General features: G+C 44.1%; 1 protein-coding gene across 1 annotated transcript in view; it reads left to right on the forward strand.

Moving 5' to 3' along the window:
* Positions 1–6,381: 6,381 nt before the first annotated feature.
* Positions 6,382–14,182, forward strand: part of LOC147689501 (vomeronasal type-2 receptor 26-like) — a 309,392-nt gene continuing 301,591 nt past the window's right edge. Inside the window, exons 1-2 of the mRNA XM_086940120.1 lie at positions 6,382–6,597; positions 8,983–8,985. Of these exons, the coding sequence (XP_086796246.1) occupies positions 6,382–6,597; positions 8,983–8,985 (219 nt within the window). The remainder of the gene's footprint in view (positions 6,598–8,982; positions 8,986–14,182) is intronic.

Here is a 14,182-nt window from a genome sequence, read left to right on the forward strand (position 1 = left end):
AGGCGAGAGAGAAGGAGCAATTCCGAAAACTCGTCTAGCAAACAGTGAAGAAACACCTAGTCTATTGTGCCAGGAACATACAACAACTCATTCAAACTCCTCAACGACCCACAGTATATTACATCTCCCCGAAACCACCCTCCCACACAAGGCAATCTCTAACGATAACATCATAAATCAATGTAAGACTTGCAGAATCACCTCACAAGTTCTTACTACAACCAAAGACCTATTATACCAATATCTAAAGCCCATTCAGTTAAGTATTAGAAATCTCGAAGCCCAACTAACTATAATCTCGGCCATCCTCCTAGATTCAAACACCCGTATAGATATAAAGGGGCAGCGCAACACCTCGCACCCACCCAAAAAACAAAATCAAGCACACATGCAGAAAACAGCCAATCATCCAAACCCAACATCTTCAGCACAGAAAAATTTAAAACAAACGACTACAATACCCAAATCCACAGCAAACACGCTTCATCCCCAGAAGAAGAAACCACCTCCCAAAACAGTACAGCAAACTGTAACCACAGATAAAGATACGGTAGACACCCCAGCTCCAGCAACAAACGTAGATTCCAGCAGAATCTGTCCAGAAAATAAGTCTGAACTCCTTTCATCAAAACCTCTGCCCCCCCAAAAAAACACCCAAAAACACACCTAAAAAACCTCCTGCAGTTAGACGTCCTGCCCATTTGCCCCCGGAAGCTACTCCCTATACAATAGTCCTTACAGCAGTACCCGAGTTAACAGACGACACACCAGAAACTGCATGGTCACTTAAAAACAAAGCCATGCAGTGGCAAAGCATCAATAGACCCCTTGAATCCCATCTCTCGGGAGGGATCACTACAGCCCGCATGGTAGCCTGGATAGGCAAAACGAAAAAATCAATACGCGGTGACTGTATCATCGTAACATGTAGAGATCCCTCAACCGTAGACCATATCTGTGCTTGGCCTCAACTCGACAAAAAAGGGGGGATAGACGCCCGACACCTTTCCTTCTTTTACCCGCCAGTGAAACAACATCGCAATCCACCACCCTGGGTATGGCACCATCTCCCCAAAGATTCGCGAAACCAGGACCCATGGTACCAAGGGCCATGGAATCAGATGGAACACCCACATGAATACATAGCCAGGGGCGGACCGAGAGAAAGGTACATAGAACGTCAAATACCTTATTGGCAGGACAGACCCTATCAAGCATATGAAGGATGGCAGGGCTTCCCAACCCAAAATCGTTTCGATTGCCTCGAAATGGTCGACTGACCACTCCTGGATAAATCTAGCTACCACAAAGCTGACACTACACAACACTCTGCATCCGATAAGCAGCATATAGCATTTCCAGAGTCTCCCCACACACTTGAGATACCATCGACATACCCAAATAATCTCATGACTAGTACTTCCCTAGCAGAAGAAGATACCAACTTGGGATCAAGCATCCAGCAATATACAGTCAATGCAGTCAATATTAACAACCCGACAATATCCGCCAACGTGAAAGAAACACAGACCATGAGTATAGGTATTGCTTATTGGAACATTGCAGGCCTAACTGCAAAAATAACATGCCCTCTATGGCTGAACACAGCAAGGATCCAACAAATCCTGTGTCTACAAGAGACCTGGCGTACAACCCCTCTCCATTTAGTGGGTTACAAAACATTCTTTACCAAAGCAACACCTAGCACAATGGGAAGGCCAAAAGGCGGACTCATGATCTATTTTTCTAACACCGTTCCACTCACAGTGAAACTACTAAAGGAAACATGCATCTTTCAAATCATTCAAATTACGCACCTGACGGCATCAAAGAGAAACTTATTCATACTCATAAACTACTACAATAACACTGGCACTCTGGAATGCTGCTCACACTTAGATGAAATGGTGGCATATATATCCTCATTACAAAACACAAACCATAACGCAACACTTAACTATATCTGAGGAGGTGATTTCAATCAAACACTATGTCCAAATCACAAAAATGGGATCTGCGGGCTACAGAATGAACTTGGAAACCCCATCCCTCATTTTGTACATACCCCGGGTGGCAATAAGCTGAACGAAATCCTCTTCACCTTGGACCTAGATCTTGCTAATGAACTAGTTAATCCGGTGCAGGAATTTCTACCCACTTTCCATGGGCGAGGCTGTCTGACAACCATTGACTATATCCTAGCTTCAAACACCTGTAAAGGACTACTAAAAAACTACAAAGTAGGGTCCAGTCCAATTAGCGATCATTACCCCCTTAGTGTGGAACTCCTCATGGGAAAAACAGGTTCATCCTCAATAAAAGCCAGCTCCCTCGACCAACACTGGCTGGCCATAAAGAAGAAGAATGGCTACACTATTAAATGGTCAAAGATCGACCCTGAAGAGACAACACAAAGGGTACTCGAAAAAACACATCTTTGGTTAATGGACAGTCTGTCTGCAGAGGCATCCCCTGAATCAATCATCATCTCCTTTAATAACATCCAAGGAGCAATAAGGGAAGAGCTATTTAAAAACACAGCAAACAAACCAAAACTTCCTATGACGAGATGGTTCGACACTGATTGTCGAAAGGCCCTTACTTCCCTCAAAGAAGCCCTTCGACAGAAACCAAGAGATGCCCAAACAATTTCACAACGGAGGAAAACATACAATAACGCCCGGAAAAACCGCAAGCAACAGATAAAGCAAGACCTATGGCATCAATTACATGAGAGCGCACTAAGGAAAGACAGCACTGCATTCTGGCAGACCATAAGATCACCCTTTCTGGATAACATCACTGACCCATATCACCTAGATGTGGCAATAACCGAGAATGACTGGGTCCACCACTTCACAAAAATCTTCGGTATACCAACGGACCTTCCCCAAACAAAAGACCAGGAACAAGCAAAGAAAAACATTCACCCCATTAACCTACGTTTTACTCTCAATGAGGTCAGAAAGGCTATTAAAGCCTCAAAAACTGGCAAGGCCCCCGGCCCAGATGGGGTACCTATGGACTTGTTTATATATAATATTGATTACTGGTCACTAATAATCACTCGGGTAATGGCTGCAGTCACTGAAATCGGACTCCTTCCATCATGGTCAACATCTACCCTATTGCCAATATTCAAGAAAGGGGACCGCAACGACCCCGCGTGCTACCGACCGATCTCCCTTCTGGACTCCACGGGCAAGATTGCAGGTCGACTACTCCTGGACCGATTACAATCTTGGGCCCGAGAGAATAACACCATCACAGACCTGCAATATGGTTTCCAGAAGGGGCTTGGAACGGTGGAACAGGCCCTAAACCTGATCCTCCTGGCTGGAAAGTATGCACGCGCGAAAGGAGGCAACATCTATCTGGTCTATGTAGACCTGAGCGCGGCATTCGACTGCGTTCAGCATGCAAGGCTGTGGCAGATTATGACAAACCTTGGAGTGGACCCACCCATACTAGCTTTCCTGAGGGAGCTATATACCAACGCCGAAGGCCGAGTTCGTTACGGCATCGGTGGCGAACTATCACGCCCCTTCAAAATATCACGAGGAGTAAGGCAAGGGTGCGTACTGGCTCCCTTCCTGTTCAACCTATACACCAACGGGCTTGAACAGGCTATGCTGGAAGGGAGCCAGGACCTCCCACAGATAGCACGCCGCCCGATACCCATCCTCCTGTATGCCGACGACTCGGTCATCCTGGCCCGGACATCTAACCAACTCCAGCGGCAGCTGAACAAATATGTGTCATTCATGGACTCCCTGGGTCTAAAAGTAAACATTAAAAAAACTTTCACAATGACTATTGGACCAAAACGGGGAGTTTCAAAGTCCATATTCATTAATAACTGCAGACTGGAAAAAACATCGGTATACCCATACTTGGGCATACTAGTGGAAGACACAATGACCTGGCACAAGGCAATCGAAGCCAGAAATCTCAACTTCCGCCGAGCAGTATCAGCACTAAATGCTTTCTCCAGGAAACTAGGTAAACCAGCCCCAGCGGAACTGCTAACGATATACTATGCAAAATGCCACAGTGTGGCCACATATGGAGCAGGCATTTGGGGTCATGGATGCATCGACCAACTCCAGGTTACGGAGAATGCTTTCATCAAATACATCTTAGCTCTTCCCCAAAGCTCCCCGATCTTAGCCTCACATCGGGAGCTGGGCATGGAATATGTGACCGACACTATACGATGCCAGCCTCTCATACTCTGGCACCGTATATGGTGTAACCCCGAAAGTCACATAACACGCTCCCTCATTACCGAATGCCTTGGCCTAGTATACTGGAGGAAAATACCGTGGCTCAACTACGTCCACAAATTCTTCCAAGATCTTGATAGTGAGCAATACTTTTTAGAACCACCTTCAATAGAAGATATTTCAAAGAAACAGCTGTAAGAACTATGCATGGGCCATTTAAGAGAACTCCGCAATCAAGCCGAGATTGTCAAAACACAAAATGAAAAAATCCGCACACTGCAGACAGAGAAATTCATACAGCCCTACCTGACGTTCTTTCTTTCGAATTATGAAAAATTTCTATTGTCAAGACTACGGTTCGATCTTTTCTTCCGCATGGTCTCATTTCCTGAAATGAATAACTGGTCTCAAAACCTGATACGATGCCCCTGTGACGGGGTTTCCAAACAATCAACGATACACGTCATCCTGTTTTGTAAATATTATAGATCAGCAAGGAAAAAATGGATTTTGCCCCTCCTCCGTTCAAGCGGACTCAGACAATCATATCCAGCACTTGCTTACCTCCAATCACTGAAATCCCCGCATGAAGCAAAATTGATAGCGACCTTTTTAAAAACAGTAACATCAACTCGTCGTAAAATCGTCTTTTAACATTACATGTGTTCAAATGTCAATGACCTCTTTTTGATTTTGTATTATTTTGTGTTCTTTAAAAAACTGTACTTTTTATGATTATACAATTTTATAATCGAATAAAAGTTGATGAAATGAAAAAAAAATAAGGTGGGTGGAAATTTGCAAACTGTTAGGAAACAACACCATCACAAGGATGGTGGCCTACTGAGGTCAGCAGACCACCATGACCGTGATTACTTTTAAATAAAGCAGTTTTTTTATTTCTTGAAATGTAACCCGTTTTCCTTAATTAAAATGAGATTTTGGTTATATGAAAAAATTAAACATTTTAGTTTAATTTTCTAAGAATAGACAGTGGTCCTTTGGCCCATTACCTCCTCTTCAAAAATATTTCCTCTGCATTCTCACAGGCGAAAGTGTCACTTTGGGACCACTTCCCCTTTGGGAATGGGCTACCACCAGTTTTAATCTGATGGTAAAGTATTACTGTTTTAAGATCAGAATTCATTTACAAAACAGTAATAGATACCATATCAATTCAGTATTTGGAATGGACTCCTAAATATCGAATCACTAACACTTACTGCGATTCGGAAACATGTTACAGAATAACTGTTTGTGTTGTTGTACATTTAAAACACGATTTTGTGGTCTTAAATGGTTGATTCTACAAATAGGGACATTTCTGACAACAAAAACACTTTGTACATCTTGTCCTAGGAGTTTCCCCACAAAAATGCTAAATTAATAAAATAAATATATAATGAAGAAGTGACTCTAGATCTCCCCAGGTATTTTGTCTACCATCACTCTGTGCTCAAGCACTGCCCTCAGCATCTCTGTGATGACTTCTGCATGAAGAGAACACATTCAACCAAGCCCTGACACATCTCCCTCTTCCAAAAGTTGTGCATGGCCACAACCATTGGCTCTTTGTAACCAAGAAACCCCCAAGGAGATGATGGACGGAGCGTTGACAATACAAACACTCACCCCCAGTGAACTGATCTGGGTTTAATCGAGAAACCAAATTCCTTTGGTTTTTCTTTCTAACCAAGCCATGCCACGCGTATCCTGCCACTGCCCACTGAATGGCTCCAGTTATTGCCTTCATGGCCTGCCATCATGACCAACTTATTTGACACCTATCGCTTCAATCACACCCGCCTGCCAAGTACAAGCATCCAATGCCTCCTTCAACAGCAGCAGTGGTTGCTACCACTGCTGTCCATCTTGTATCAGGAGCACATTCACTGCCTCACTCACTGCATGCTCTGTCTGCATGACTACACCTGGAGAGTTGCAACTACCACAAGGTGCATTGATGTGGAACCTTTATGACCTCTGACCCACCGAACAGGCTTTAATGATAACCTTAAGTGCAACAATGTTATGTCTATCAGTAGCATCTTAGTCAGGACCTACTCACTCTATTGTAGATATTATTGCAGTGTATGGTTCTTTATTTGCTGTGTCCTTCTTCTATTTATCTCTCTTCTTCTAGTTACATCATTACATGAGGGATCTTCATTTTAAAACTTCCTCTGGTGATGAAGTCTACTTCAATGATCAAGGGGATCCACCAACACACTTTGACATTTCCAACTGGATTTATTACAGCCACACTAATGCTACAAGGACGAAAGTGGGAAGCATCCATCTAAGCCCTTCCGGGGAGGAACAACTCATCATTGATGACCGAGCCATTCATTGGCACCCCGACTTTAAGCAGGTAATGGCCTGTATGACTTGGGAACACACTTGGAAAATAGGTGAGAACCATATGGATGTGAAAGAGCAAAAGTAATCAACTAGATGAGTAATTGTTGCTTCATTTCGAGTTTGTGAAAAGAAATCACAGTTCAGCTGTCTCACTGAACTCTCAGGGCATCATCTACAAGAAAATTATGCAGCGCGGGGCTGCATCATTTTCAATGCTCAGAGATGTGTTGTATTAACAACAATACAACGCATCCCAGTGCTTTTCCCTGTGCCAGCACACAGTTGGCTGCCATGCGCTGGCACAGGCACCCTTGCATCATTTTACAAGGTTGTCTGTGCTGCGGAAATGATTGTTTTTGTCCACCTTCCTGCACAAATATAATCATCAATGGCATTTTCCTCTTTCTATGCTGGCTTCTGAATGCAATACACAGAGAAGAAGCAAAAAGATAAGAGGAAAAACAAGGAGAAATAATAGTATTTCTCCTCATTGTGCTTCTTTACGGCTCCCCTGGGGAGGCGGAGGAGTCTGATGCATTCCCAGTTTCACAAAATTTTAAAAACCTGGGACTGCGTCAAGTTCCAGGTCGATTGGCTTTGAACACCCACAGCAACACGCATGGCATGCCCTTTTCATGCAGAGCAATGCGTGAAAGAGACCCAGATTTACAAGGCCATGAAACTCATGCAGGGTGACTTTACCTGGCCTTGTAAATATGGGCTTGCCCATTGCGATGAAGGTGTGTTAATAAAGGTAAAGCACCAGTGGCACAATGGGCTTGTAAATGAGGCCCTCGGTCTTCCTGTCCCATATATCTATCTATCTCTATGCGGAATTTGTTAAGCGCGCGGACACCCATGGGTTTCATGGCGCTAGAGAAACAGAGAAGAGGGTTCGGAGGATGTAGAGTTCTAGCAGTACGCTTGTTGAAATAGCCAGGTCTTTAATGCACGTCTGAACTCAATCAGCTTGGAGCAGCTCCTGATGGACAAGGGCAGAGAGTTCCAAGTCTTTGGGGCGAGGTGTGCGAAGCTGGATCCGCCAAGTCTTTTCTTTTTAAAGGTCGGCGCCTTGAGAAGGGATAGGTGGGCGGACCGAAGCTCACGGGTCGGGATATGTTTGATAATAAGTTGGTTGATGAATCTAGGGCTTTTTCCGTGAAGAGCCTTGAAAATTATGCAGCCTGTCTTAAAGATGATCCGATGAGTGATGGGGAGCCAGTGGAGAGAGGCTAACAGAGGTTTGGCTGACTGCCTGCGGTTGCTCCTGAAGATTAATCTGGCCGCTTGATTTTGCACAATCTGCAGGCGTTTAGAGATGGTGAGGGGGAGGCCGAGGTAGGTCGAGTTAGAGAAGTCTAATGGCGAGAGGACTAGCGCGAGTACTGCCTGGATGAGGGCGGAATGAGACAACAGATGAGCGATTTTTTTAATTTTTCTCATTTGAAAGAATTAGGAGGAGATCACTGTTCCGATCTGGGTTTTCAGCTAGAGATCGGCGCTAAGAGTGACCCCAAGGCTTTTCGCTGTCTGGGATGGTGAGGGGGGAGTGCCCATGGAAGGTGGCCAGAAGTGGGGTCCCCAGCTGAGTGCGCTGTCACAGGGGAGTACTAACTCAGTCTTTCCTGGGTTTAGCTTAAGATGGTTCCGATCCATCCAGCTCTGGATATGCAGCATGGTCTTTTGGAATTCCTCGACGGAATCCGGGGAGTTGAGGGGGAATATCAGCTGCAAATCATCAGCGTAGTTAAAAATGATTACTTTTCTGTTTTTCAAGGAGTGCAGGAGGGGTTTAAGATAAAGATTAAAAAGTAGGGGGGACAGTGAGGAGCCCTGTGGGACACCGCAAGTGGTTGGTAGAGTGGGGGCTGTGAAGTTCTCCAGCTTTACTGCCTGATATCTGTCCGTCAGAAAGGATTTAACCCAAGAGAGGGCCGTGCCACTGAGGCCGGCTTGTTCGACACGGTGTAATAGAATGGTGTGGTCCACCGTGTCGAACGCGGCCGATAGGTCGAGTAGTACGAGGGCCTTGTGGATTCCGTTATCGGCAATGGTCCTTAGGGTGTTCTGCACGGCGAGGATCACCGCCTCGGTGGAATGTGCCTGGCGGAATCCAGCTTGATATAGAGGTGGAACAATGTGGGGTTTCTACTGTAGACCATTAATTCCAGGGCCACTGACTTTCTGTTTTTCATGAAAATACTCCTTCTGAGAAAACACCATTTAGAGGTGCTTCACTGCCCTATGCCAATTGAAAGGGCAGGAAGGCACTGTATTTATGACTTATTCATGTACTTTACCACTGTGCTGGTGCTTTTTCAGCAGCCTAGCGCCAACGCAGGAACCCTTGCACCGTGCCCCATGGTGCAAGGGGGCCTCCGTGCGTGGGGCAAAGATAGTGCAGCCATTTTTGATAAAGCAAATCAACAGCAATAACAACAATACACCGGCAGCCAAGGTGAGAATTAACGGTAAAACGCCGAAGAGGCTGGAAAAAATAGAATGAAAAAATTACCGGTATCATACAAACTATAGTTTAGAATGAGGTCACAAGGCCAGAACTTACAATTTTTAAAAAGTGTGCCATGGCCGTGGTCGATGAGTCATTGAAGATAGTCTGAATCAAGGCACCAAAATGCAGGGGGAGATCAGTATTCAAAAGGGCATGCACCTCAGAGCGAGTGTTTGCCATGTTAAGGACGAATGGTTCACGTGAAGAAGTAAGGGCAACTTCTTTTTGAGACAATAGAGCCCTTTTTTGGCTTATATTGTTGAACTCTGCTTTCTAGTTTGGAATGGAAGGCCAGATGGATACATTGAGCTTCCCATGTGGAAGAGGGAATAGCACATTTTTGCAACAAACAACATGTTGGGAAACAGTCACAATGTACAGAATCCCTGCCAGCATACCACAGCAATCTTCATTATTTAAAAGCAAATTACTACCGTTTGCTAGGAAAGTGAAAGTCGGAATTATGGCCGGTACATGATTCCCTTTCAAAATGCATGCTAAATTTGGGGTGTCAGAATTGCAAGAGCCATGCAATTGGATGTTCCTTCAAACTCATGAGTGATCAGGTGTTGAAGTGCAATCTTCACCCTTCAAATAAACTTCTTTACCCTCCCTCAGGCACCTATAGGTGAATGGCAGAGACCAAACTTCATGGAGATAAGCACTACCCAAGGGTTCATATCTGCCTATAGCATAGTATTTCATACATGAATCGAATTTAAATAGAGGAAAAGGTAATGTTGTTATCCACTGAATGAGCGATACAGCTGAATTATATTTGGCAACAGAAAAAGGCAATGGTTCTAACTTTTGAATATGCAAAAGAGAATACATCTTTCACAGCCATGAATTGTTGCTCCACAGTCAAATTAAATTGTAAAAACAGAGAAGAGTTATTCATGTAGTCCCAAGGCACTTTACCAGCCTCTAATGTAATGTAATTTAATGTCCATGCAAATTGCATAATGGAATGTAATTGATTTTGACCATGGTACAAAACAGGCACTTCACCCTGTACAATATCAACAACAGATGAAACTATAATATCCAATGTGTAAATTCGGGAAGAAAGGTGTTACTGCTGTTATCAACAACTGCACACACTTTTTTTTAATTTGCCTGGTCAATAGCACATAACCTTCAAGTAGCTTCTATTTGAGACAGTTTCCAAACCTCATTGTAACCTCTTTGATCTGCCTCCCACAGTGCCTTTAACAAAGTCATTCAGATCAACATCCTCATTCAATGTGGACAAATGGAGTTTAAGTGACTCTAAATAGGAGTGTTTGAGCCAATTTTGACATAGTTTGGCTACCAAATAGGTAGCAACAGTATGGTCACTTTCAAAACGGGGATCCACCAACTTTTGGGATCAAACTGGAAATATTAAAAGACGAATTTAGCATCAGAGACTGTAATTCTTATAAACTTTATTTCGACTCTTTTTTTTTTGAGTCATAAAAGTACATGAATAAAAATACAACAATTTAAATTAAACATCCATGTTTGATTTGCAATTGTGGCAATAAAAAACTACAGGATCAACAGAGTCCAGAAGATTCAAAGCATTTGTACAAGGTAACATTTAAGGCCCCGTTATTTAAAATAATAAAATAGTATAAAAGACATTAAAAAATCTATTAAACATTTATATTGGGGCCAAATAAGAACAAGGACAACTTCAGATGGAGGTACAAAGTGGTCCTAATGTCTATACATCAATTTCTAGGAGTCGCCCTCTCTTTCTCCACATTTCCTGTAAAAATGTAGACGTTGCAATAACAAATAGTGGTGTCGTGTCTGATTTTAAAATTCTTAGTGTGTCTGAATAATTCCTTATGCATAGGTTCCTACAGACTTGTATGATCCATTTATTCCTAGCCTTCTCATAGGCCATACAAAAGAAGACCACATGAACCTCTGTTTCTTCTTCTGTGTGGCACCCAGGACAAAGATAACAAGAATCATCTGACCACTTGTTTGTTAGTGCAAATAGCGGAAGAGTGCCATATCTAAATTGAAGATAGAGCCTCCTTGTCAACGAGGGATTTATAATATCCAAGGCTTGTTCAAAGGAATATGTAATTTTATGGTTCAAGAACACCCAAGTCAAGCTTGTGATGGAATGAGTTTGGCTTAAAGACGACAAACTGTGCTCTTTCAGGATTTTGGATAAAGTTTTTTTCGAGGTAGTTGCACATGCTTCTTCCGGTTTTGCCCAAAGGTCCTCTATCCCAATTGCCTTACAGGAGTCCCTTATAAAGGACAGGCAAAGTATACTTCTAGCTGCTCCAGGTAACTGTAGGAACGACCTGAGCTCCTCCCTATAGTGGCTTAGCTCCTCGGTACTCCAGAGCCGACGCCAATATAACAATGGTCGGATTGAGATGAGATCGGCTAAGGGAGAGACACCCAGGTCCATCCCTAATGGTACCAATGGGGTGTTAGCTGGCAATGCCGCAATACTTCGAAGAAATTTATTTCCAGTTAGCGTTAGTGTTTTATATTTACTGTGCCCCCAAAGTTCCGCCCCATACAGGGCAGCAGAGCGGGCTTGCACTTTGTAAATCTCCAATAGCGGGCTTATTGCCTTTGATGAACAACCATTATCAATTTTCCTTATCCCCCCTATAATCTGTGTGAGCCTCAAGTTTGCCTTTTCGATTTGGGGGGTCCAGGCCATTTTATAGATCAAAGTCAGTCCAAGATATTCAAGACGGTTTTGCGCTAGACACCATATATTTAGTTTTATTGATGTTAATTTGTAGTTTCCTCTTTTTACAAAAGTCAGTGAATTCCCTTAATACTCTCTGCATCCCCATAGGTGACTTGGAGAGAAGCAGGGTATCATCCGCAAACATTAATGCAGGAAATTTGCGGGAACCCAATTTTGGGAAATCCAGATCCTTAGCTTGGTATAGATCTTCCACTAGACCATTGAGGAAAAGGGAAAAAAGTGTTGGCGCCAGTACAGAACCCTGACGGACCCCTTTGTCAACCGGAAATGGGGCCGTCAGCTTTGCATCTTTTCCATACCTCACTCTTGCAAAAGTGCCTTCATGAAGGCATTGTAGTTGTAGACAGAGATAAGGGGAACCCCCATGGTATACAGGATATTCCATAGTTGATCTCAGTCAACCATGTCAAAGGCTGACTTAAGGTCAACGAATGTAAGATATAGACTCCCCTGTTCGAGTATAACATGCTTCTAGTGGATCAGCTGTAACCTGAAAAGCTGGTCCACTGTGGACATCTTGGCCCTAAAGCCTGCTTGGAGGGGGGTCAGAATGGCCTGATCTTCAATCCAGTCTTGCAATCTCCCCAACAGTAACCTCCCATACAATTTTTGGGAGACATCCATAAGGCTAATGGGCCTATAGTTTAATGGTTCCAATGGGGATCCCTTCTTGTAGATTGGAACGATCTCAGCGCCAGCCCATGTCGGCGGCACCGGGAGACCGTATTGAATTGCATTAAAAAGCACCACAAGATAAGGGGCCCAAATTAGGTGTTCACTTTTGAATAGATCGCCCAGAATTGTGTCCGATACTGGAGCTTTATTAAAGTGTAGTTTGGCCAGAGCAGATTCTACCTCTCCCAAATCAAATGGCGGTGCATTGATTAAGCTCCGAAAATTAAGATTGCGACCTGAAGTGTTATTCAAGTTTGGCTCTAAGGGTAAGGTAGAGTATAGTCCTTTGAAATGCGGGAACCAAGTGCCCTCATCGATGTTGGGGTCAAGGGTAGTTCTGCCCTCTATTTTCCCGTGGTGGACGAGGTTCCAAAGGCTTTTGCTATCTTTACACTTGAGGGCCCTCTTGATTTCCTGCCACCTGGCAGTATCCCATTCGATTTTACCATTCCCAATAGTTCTCTTGTGGACCTTTCTAGCTTCCCTAATACTTAAAAGATCAGACCACTTGAGTTCTTTCAAAAGGGCCTGTTTCGATAGCCTGCATGCTTTTGTGTACCATGTATTCCTTGGATCTCCAGTTCTAAAACTATTCTTGCCGCTCCTGTAAAAGAAAGCAGCCAGAGCCTCTGTGAGAGTATGGTGTAGGTTCCCTATCTCAGTATCGAAATGAGGATACTGACATTTCCCCGCCAGATCACTAACCCTTTCTAGTACTGGAATGATACTGGCATACAATGCGGACAATGATTCCTCTGACTCAATTACCTTGGACCATCTTATCCGCCTCCCTCCTTCTACAATGGTCAGATTGTTTTTGTACTTCTCCTTGTCTGAGTTATTAGTTGTGGCCCATTTGCAATCCCATGTCATGACTAGAGGGTTGTGGTCGCTCTCACATCTATCTCCTATGGCAAACTTCCTCACCTTTTGCCATAGGTCCCTACTAATTATGATATAATCAATAGTCGAGGACTGGCCACGACTCACGAACGTCGGCTGACCGGGACTATCACTTGGGAATCGGCCATTACTGTCAGGTTCTGCCTCACCTGCGCCTGCATTGCGCTAAAACACTGTTCAGACTACATTGCCCATGATCCTTTGTGGTGCTGCCAGGAAGTTACTTTAGTGTATGGAACACGCTTCCTGGTGCATGTTATTCTGGTTCCTGTTCCTTCCTCCGACGTGAGAGCGGCTGCTCTGCACGTCGATTCCTGGTTCCCAAGCAAGTTCGGGACTACCGTCTATTCCTGTACTTGAGGTAGGATTTCCCTGGACACACCGCCTCGTGTTTTTTCCCTGTTCTGCAGTTCCGGGATTCCTCCGGTATTGGCAGGAACTGTACCTTCACGGAACCCGTTTGCAAGAGGCAGCGGTGTCTGTGGTGTTGTAAACATTGATTACCACTTCTGATCAAGAGGCGGCTTGACTGTTTCTTTTGCTTTTTTCTCGTTGGAGTTTTTTCTGGCTATGTGTGCTCTCTCTTGTTGGTAATACAGCGGATTCAAGGCTTTGTTTATGTTTGGCAAAAGCGGAGCGCTGCGGTGATAGGAACTACGCGCTGCCGTGTTTTGCAAGACTGCTGCGTATTGGGTGAAGAGTGCAGAACACAGGAGTGGACGCAACTACGCATTGCTGTAGTGTCCCATATTTTGGAGACTAATTCTG

Source organism: Lissotriton vulgaris, chromosome 10, assembly GCF_964263255.1.
Source record: "Lissotriton vulgaris chromosome 10, aLisVul1.2, whole genome shotgun sequence".
NCBI lineage: Eukaryota > Metazoa > Chordata > Amphibia > Caudata > Salamandridae > Lissotriton > Lissotriton vulgaris.